The sequence below is a fragment of the Dicentrarchus labrax genome, unplaced genomic scaffold, assembly GCF_905237075.1.
Source record: "Dicentrarchus labrax unplaced genomic scaffold, dlabrax2021, whole genome shotgun sequence".
Classification (NCBI taxonomy): domain Eukaryota; kingdom Metazoa; phylum Chordata; class Actinopteri; family Moronidae; genus Dicentrarchus; species Dicentrarchus labrax.
Window position 1 is genome coordinate 149,869 of NW_026136707.1, and position 8,610 is coordinate 158,478.

At 39.0% G+C, this 8,610-nt stretch overlaps 1 protein-coding gene across 1 annotated transcript in view; it reads left to right on the forward strand.

Annotated features, from left to right (window-relative positions):
* The window catches only part of dek (DEK proto-oncogene), an 8,274-nt gene extending 465 nt beyond the window's left edge, over positions 1-7,809 (forward strand). The window contains exons 2-12 of the mRNA XM_051405435.1: positions 1,098-1,251; positions 1,373-1,471; positions 2,324-2,433; positions 2,519-2,613; positions 3,127-3,256; positions 5,017-5,325; positions 5,493-5,657; positions 5,737-5,827; positions 5,937-6,079; positions 6,200-6,268; positions 7,361-7,809. Coding sequence (XP_051261395.1) covers positions 1,128-1,251; positions 1,373-1,471; positions 2,324-2,433; positions 2,519-2,613; positions 3,127-3,256; positions 5,017-5,325; positions 5,493-5,657; positions 5,737-5,827; positions 5,937-6,079; positions 6,200-6,268; positions 7,361-7,372 — 1,347 coding nt within the window. The 5' untranslated portion in view covers positions 1,098-1,127 and the 3' untranslated portion in view covers positions 7,373-7,809. The remainder of the gene's footprint in view (positions 1-1,097; positions 1,252-1,372; positions 1,472-2,323; positions 2,434-2,518; positions 2,614-3,126; positions 3,257-5,016; positions 5,326-5,492; positions 5,658-5,736; positions 5,828-5,936; positions 6,080-6,199; positions 6,269-7,360) is intronic.
* Positions 7,810-8,610: the final 801 nt, after the last annotated feature.

An 8,610-nucleotide genomic window follows, 5' to 3' on the forward strand; every position in this document is an offset into this window, starting at 1 on the left:
CGTTAGAGGGCTAACTTCCCCGGCAGCAGCTAACATGTTTGGCGCAATGTGAAGTTACAGCGCGCCAATCGTTTCCATGTCCCAGCTGCCAGACTGCGTTCATTATTCTGCTGTTTTAATGGATCAAAGCTCCTCACTGGTGAAACCAAAGTGCACAACGCTTCATTTATAGACTTAATGAATTATCAGAAGCTACATTAGCATTCGGCTCTTGTCTAATACACCAAACTACATAAAGTAACGGAGGATTTCTGTCTGTTGATGCTGCTGAGACACCTGGACAGTAGATCAGCCCTGAAAACACCTTTTACACACTTCCCTTTATGTGTTTATTTCCTTTTCATTTGAAGTTAAAGGCTTCTATTCAGCTCTTATTATTGTATATTTATATTTAATTACATTTGTATCACGGCTGTCATTTTGCTTTGTCTGTCAAAGCACTTTGTTTATATAGCACCTTTAAAACCAGAGTTTACAAAGTTATTATTGTTATTATTATTATTATTGTTACTGTTATTATTATTATTATTACTATTATCATTGTTACTGTTATTATTATTATATGTTACTGTTATTATTATTGTTACTATTATTATTATTATTGTTACTGTTATTATTATTATTATCATTGTTATTGTTATTATTATTATTATTGTTATTATTATTATTATTATTATTACTATTATCATTGTTACTGTTATTATTATTATTATTGTTATTACTACTATTATTATCATTGTTACTGTTATTATTATTATTATTATTATTATTGTTACTGTTATTGTTATTATTATTATTATTATTATTATAAGGAGACTTTGAGTTAACACTAAGCAGTCTTTTTCTGTTTTTTATTAAATTGGCTGATTTCTAAATGGACTTTTGACTTGATGCCGTCACTCAAAACAAACATTTTAACCAATCTCACGGGTTACAGACGTTAAAATAAAAGTGAAGACACATTTCATTATGGTTTGTTTCTGTGTATGTCAATAAGATCAGTTCCCAGCTGGACGAGAGGCTCTATGAACTTAAACTGTAGCATTTGATTGTGTATCATTGTGCTGATATAAACGTGTTCCTCTTCCTCCCGTTAGGATCGACTGACAGACTGAGGCTGTGCAGATATGAGTGACGTGGCGGAGGAAGCGATGGACAGCTCTGCAGTGTCCGACGAAGAGGTGGAGGAGCGGCAGGAGACGTCACAGAAAGACCAGTCGAGTCCGAACAAAAGCCTCTCCAAAATATCTGGTAAAGAGAAAAAGGGATGGTTCACTGACACCGATGTTGACACACTTAATGAATTACCCCTGTTAGACAGCGATAACTCATTAACATGCGAACCAACCTTATTCTCACCCCGTTGTTGCAGCTGCAGGTGAAATCATCGAGGGCAAGCGGGCGAAGAAGACGGTCGAGAGGCTCGATTTCCAGGCACCGAAGCAAAAGGAGAAGCTCAAGATCGGAGATGGTGAATATTATTAATTATATTTAAACTCTAACAGGCACAACTTTGGTTGTTTACAGGGTTTCTGCAGGTTGTTAAAAAGTCTTTTATATCCAATAATCTGAATTTATGGAATGAAAATGTCTTAAATACAATTAGATATGGTCTTAAATTGATCGGATTGTGAAGTTAATGTTACTTTTGTGAAGTTGCAGTAACTTTATTATGTGTTTTTGAGAAAGAATCGTATTCATCAACTAACAACTGATGAAACTGACATGGACCCAATAAGAACTGATTCAAACTGCATCCCGATCAGAATTAATCAGCACTGAGAACTGCAGCAAGAAAAGGCTCAGAATAGGAACTTTGGGTGTGAAGGCATTAGAGTCGCACAGGAAAACCTAAAGCAGTACAGTCAGTAATGTTCTGTATTCAGGTTGTGAGCCCGACTCAGCACTAACAATGTGGACGTTTCTTTTGTCGGTATGGACGTGAAATAGATGTTAAATTGAGTTCTTAATCGTCTTTAAAAGGAAAAAGAAGTTCATAATTTGTAGTTTGGGAGTGCCTGATGGTAAGAAAGACAAAGATTTAACATCCCATAATCCAACTGACATCACTATTGTTAACACAACAACAACAACAACAAAAACAAACAGTTCTTCTTCCGATGTTCATTTAGTTTTTCTAAAGGAGCCTATCAGTCGTTTTGTATAAGAAATTAAACTTTATCATTATTATAGCCAATAATTCATCAGTTATTGTTCCCATTGTACTTCCCTAATATTCATATTTGTTTATCCAGTTATCCAGTCGTAAACTGATGATTAAACTTTATGAAAACTGTCAGTGTATTTATTCCCATGTTTCCAGGTACTGGAGATAAATTAGGAGACATTCCTCGCACCGGCTACCAGATCTCCAAGATGAAGCTAGCTGACCTGAAACCTCTGCACATCATCCTGTTCGACAGACCGGGAAAGGTACCAACGTCTGGAGACTGTCGGTGGAAGTTTAATGATCGACGCACTTTCATATTTATTAACGTAATGTTTGTTCTTTTTTCAGATGGCCACATTAAAGAAGAACCTGCGTCTTTTCAACGGCTTTCCTTTTGACGCGGACAGCGAACAGTACGCCAAAAAACGAGAAAAACTTCTCAAGTAAGTTTCTGTGCAGAGTTACGCTCAGTTTATTACCTCTTCGGTCTTCATCAGAGAGGAAGAATGGGAAGAAACTGTAGTCTTAGTCTAGCTTTACACTTACTGGGACTTTATTTGCTCATTACGCTGCAGATTCTTTCTGATTTATTGTAATTAAACACACAGTCACAGTTTTACCTCAGTTCAGATCATAGTGAACCAGTTTTACAGCAGACAAACTTTACAGCTAACTGGGTTATAGCGTCTTTGTCCTCTGAATCTGAGCTCCTGATGGGGCAGAGTTTCTCTCTCTCTTGATCGACCTTTTAATTCGCTGCAGTTGGATGTGAAAACGCTCTACAGATGTTTTTCCTCTCACTCGTTCTTCGGCTCTGCGTGAAATGATAAATTATAGTTGCAAATGAAACATTATAAACATTATGAGACATTATGAGAGCAGCAAGTTCAGATTTAAACACAAAGGAAACGTACAGTTTGTCAGTTTCTGTCTTTTCTTTGTCTCTCTGAATGCAGGAATTCACATTTTACCAACCCCATACTGAGGTTTGTCTGTGGTGTTTTGGATCTGGAGAAGAAGGGAACCCACTCAGATCTGGTCGACAGGATCATGAATTTCCTCATCGCACCGAAAAACAGCGGGAAGGTGAGCAGCGAGCTCAATCGCATTTAGAATAAAGAATCGGTTGTAGGTAGTGTTGTTTTTGGCGGCCTGTTTTAATTTTAGTTTTAGTCTAGTCTTTGTGTCAAACTGTCATTTTAGTTTTTATTAGTTTTAGTCACGTTTATACTCTTTTTAGTCTAGTCAAGTTTCAGTCGACTAAAAGTCTGAGCATTTTAGTCTTATTTTAGTCGGAGTTATCCATGAACATTTCCGTCTAGTTTTAGTCGACAAAATTGTATTTTAGTCTCTTTTTAGTAATGCAGTTCTATTTAACCCAGTTAATATAGTACAAGTACCTAGTAGTATAGTATAGACAAAACCAAAATTTTCTTTAAGTCACCCATTTCACAAGTCAAACAAGGTTATCTTATTATTATATCATTGTTACCTTGGCATGAGTTTTCTAAAATAGAAAGTAACGTTACGTTAATGTCTTGACTTACCTTGATTTCATTATGGAATACCTTGAGATGTCTCTTAAGATTCGTGGTGTTTTTTCCTGCGATTTTTTTGTGGCCGCATTTCTCCCCATATTTTTCCACAACACATTCGGTTTTATTTTTCACTTCTATGTAATGAAAGTGTGTCCAAATGTCGTTTCTTCTTTTTCTCCCAAAGACGAACCCCCCAGGCCATCGGTTCCTTTCTTTGTGCCAGACTTAACTTTGGTTCTTGAGTTGTCGTTAATGTTAACCCACCGCAGCTCCATCTTCTAAATAATGCTGCGAGTGGGGATTGAGGAAGTGACGTCGCCTCAGAAAACAAAATAATATGCAAAAAAAAAGCAAAATAATAATAATAGCGAGACAAAATAACGTTATAACATTTCGTCTCGTTTTGATCAACGAAAATGAAGAGATATTTTAGCAGTTTTTATTTTGCAAACCACATTTAGTCCCGTTTTTATTCGTCAACAATATTGCATTATATATTTGATTATAGTGTTCGTCACATGACCGCCATTTACATTGTGTCTCGTCACGTGATAAAGTTTCCTTGTCGACGATATTTAGTCCAAATTTTCGTTGACGAAAGCAACACTAGTTGCAGGTTAATATTAGTTTGTCCCTCTGCCTCTAGTAGATTGTAGACTATTGCAGAACACAAACAGAGACTCTACAGTCCCTCGACTGTACAAAATCTCATAAAGCAATAATATGTAATGCTAACAGTGATACAAGTGTGACACAAATATTACTGATTCACTATAAAACTGCTGGGTTAAAGTAAACGCTGGCAGCTGCTATAGTCGAGGTTATTAATGGGAAACGTTGGCGTAGAGTTACTGTTTGATTGTTTAGGGGGGGTGTTCGGACGGGGCCTGCCCCCACTGCTAAAGAAAAATCCAAGAGGAAACACTGTTGTATAATTTAATCAATAAGGAATATAACGTTATATGGTGGGACAGTTTTTAATCAAGGTACAAATAAATGAAGATAAGTGAGATGGAAAATGAAGCGTAATGCTCTTCTTGAACAGCAGACGGCGCCTTCTATTTTACTCTGTCGTCCTGCATCGTGTCAGTGGCTGTATGGAGGCGCAGAGACAGCAGTTTCACTTTCAGCACAGTTTACACACTAAATAGAAATAAAAGGAGATTCTATAATTTGATAAAGAAAATATATTTGATAGATTTTCGCCAGTCGTTTGTCTTTAATCTCATTTTGTAAAAATACATTTTGTAAGTTTTAAAAGCCTGTTTAGTTCTAATGAAGTGACTGAATGTGTTTGTCCTTCGTCAGCGTCTGCCCGTGAAGAAAAAGAGGAAATCCAAGAAGAAACTGTCGGGCGACAACTCGACGGCCAAGACCAAGAAGAAGAGCAAACCCAAACCCAGGAGCACATCGTCCAGTCCCAAGAAGTCCAAAACGGGAAGCAAATCCAAAGCCATCGTCATGGACTCGAGCAGCGACGAGGACGACGACGAGGAAGAGGAGAAGGCGGTGGCGTCGGCCGAGGCTGAGGGATCAGATACAGAGGACAAACCTTCAGAGAAAGAGGAGGAGCAGTCTGACAAATCAGAGGAGTCGGCAGAGGAGGAGGAGGAGGAGGTAAGGAGGATGATGATGATGAAGATGATGATGCTGATGATGATGATGATGATGATGATGATGATGAGGTGAGTCTTAAAATAAATAAAATAAAACAACTGGAGTTGAACGATGAAAGTCGACTGAAGAACTGAATCTGAATTATCTTACAAACATTTTTTTGTCAGTCTCCCAAATCGAAGTCGGCTCGAGGGAAGTCGGACTCCAAGAAATCTGCACCGGTGAAAAGAAGGAGGACACCGGCGAAGAAGACGGGTCCGCCTAAAAAGAGAGCGAAGAAGGAAGTTTCAGAAGAGTCGGAGTCCGACGCCGACAGTGAAGCCAAGGAGAAGGTAAAAGGAACTCTGGTTGAATAGTTTTACAAGAACTGAATGAGAGTCGTTGGAAGCTCAACAGTTTTCTGTTTTACAGCCCAGAAAAAGGAAAACGGCTCCGGTCAAACCCGCCGCCAAGACCAAGAAGGCCGACAGCAGCAGCAACAGCAAAAACAACACCAACACAGGTGAGGTGGAGCTGATCGGTGCAGCGCCGGTAGTTCTGACTGATCCCCACTTTATATATTCACCCCACTGAATGCTGGGTATTCTGTGCTCCTCTCTCTTTCCCTGCAGCAGAAGACAGCTCAGACGACGACGAGCCGCTCATCAAGATGATAAAGAAGGCGCCGACGGACGAGCAGCTGAAGGAGACGGTGCAGACTCTGCTGAAGGAGGCCAACCTGGAGGAGATGACCATGAAACAGATCTGCCAGAGGGTAACTGAACCGCTCTGAACCGAGAGCGCCGGGTTACGGTAGCGGTGTGTTCATTCATTCATTCATTCATTCATTCATTCATTCATTCATTCATTCTGTCCTCCTGCCTGTGTGTTTTAGGTGTTTGACACCTACCCAGACCACGACCTGAACAGCAAGAAGGACTACATCAAACAGACCGTCAAATCTGTGAGTACACACACACAAATCTGCACTCAGTGGAGCTGACGCTGTTTTGAGAATTGTTGTAGTTGCTGTTGTTCTCCAGCAGAGGTCGATGTAAATAGTCTGAGCTGTTACTCACAGGCAGTGGCCAAATTCATGTGCTCAGTCTGAAGCTCCTGGAAAGGATTTGTTAGAAAGAGCGGGAACTGTGTGTCGGTCGGGCTGTCGCTGTTGATGAACACAAACTGTAGGGGGCATTTATGTGGTTACTCTGGTGTTCCTCTTTTATTCACGCACTGAACACCTGATACTATGTTCACTTCCTGTTTATTACTATTGAAAACATCAGCGCAACATAAACACAAACAAGTGAAGTGATTTATTTACAAGGCCAAAACAACAAACAAACAGAGCTAACTGCTTCAAACCAAATGCGGACTAATCCATTATTGAACGTAAGAGTAAAACAAAAGACACTTACTAACCCTAACTCCCGAAGCTAATGGAAAAACACCCCTACAACACCCACTATATACAACCCCGAGAAAAATAGAATAATAATATTTACAAAACTCTTCGCTTCTCTACGGACCGAGGGCAGAACGAGGCTGCTGTCGGGTTTACTGGCGTCCGACTGCTGCGAGGTCCAGACGTTTTAAACACGGCGGGTGTTGCTGATCACCGAGCCCACGTAGTTAACCAATCAGGAGGAGACCTACAGGTTGCCCTCAGAGGTCCCCAGTGAGACAGGCTGCACACTCCTGTAGTATAAAACAGGGACAAAACACAGAGGCACACCACAGGAGAAACAACACAAAAACAACAAACAGTTGTTTGTACCAGTCTGTAAACATGTTTATTTCTGCTGTAACATGTTAATATGGGGCTTTATGGAGACTGACTCACTGCCTGGTAGTAACAGAGTTATCAGGATGCAGAAGAAACTGAACTGTAATCCAAAAGAAGAATGAGATCAGAGTTCTGTTTAGTAAAAATTGGGATTATTAGCAGGATTACAGTTTTAGAATAAAGTTCTTTCTGATGCTAAAATGTTTCCCACCACTAACTCCGCTGTTTCTCTTTGTTCTTCATGTGTCTTTAAATGTTTCCTCACAGCTCATCACATGAAGATCTGAAGAAGAATGAAGTCTCTGCTGGAGGAAAATCTCCTTTTTCATTAGTTTCATATCCGTTTGTTTTCATACAAAACAGTTTTATACATGATTATGTTTTTTATTAATGTGTGTATAGATTTTCATATTAACTCAACAGTGTTCATCTTCAGCCTTTCTACGTTCTCTGACAGCGTTAACGTTCAGAAAGTGAACAGCAAAATAAAACCGTCAGGGAATTTATGACCGTTGCTTTTGACTCGCAGGACTTCACGTTTTTATTTCTTAAGGTTTGTACATATGTTTCTAATCAGGTCAAAGTATTTTTGATTAACACTTTTATTTTTCTGGAGTTTTGTTTGTTTTCTTTGTTTTTCTCTGTCAGACGTTCATTTACAATTTAACTGTGCTGAGTAATTAACTTGATTAAAATGTTACCTCTTTTCAACAAAACTGTCTCCGTGTGCTCTGAGAACATCTACAGGTCGAAGGTCGCCACATTTCAACATGTAAGCCGCCGTTTACAACACAAGATCAATTTTCTTCTTTCACCTCGCCCCTCGTGAACAAACGCAGGTTGCTACAGGTCTGCAAAGTACTGGAAAGACTGATTAACAAGTAGCCCAGCATTCAGAGAACGTAGTGTTCTAGAGGGGTAATAGGGTACTATGAGCTCTTTCAGATATGAAGGGGCCTGACCATGAAGAGCTTTATAGGTGAGGAGGAGGATTTTAAATTCTATTCTACATTTTACAGGGAGCCAGTGCAGAGAAGCTAGTACAGGAGAGATGTGATCTCTTTTTCTAGTTCCTGTCAGTACTCGTGCTGCAGCGTTCTGAATTAATTGGAGCGTTTTAATGGACTTATTGGGGCAACCTGATAATAAAGAGTTGAAAGACTTTGCTGACATGTAGAATATAAATAAAAGATAAAAGTCTGTAAACTTTAATATGAAACGTGATCAATGTTCAGATGTTGCATCACAAGTTAATCTGATCATATAATGCTTTGTCACAACTCTACTTCAAGATGGTATTAAACATACTGTTTCTATATATAATACCACAGTTCTATCACATTTTATAATCTCTGTCCCATTTATTCAAAATCCCACAAAGTTGTGAATGTGAATTGGATTTGTATAGTGTAGACCCTCTAGTGATTAAAGTTTTAACATTATTCAATTTCTGTTCCTATTGCAATATGAGATTTGACAGTTGTCTAATTTGGATGAAAGAGTGTGCTGTTGTGTAA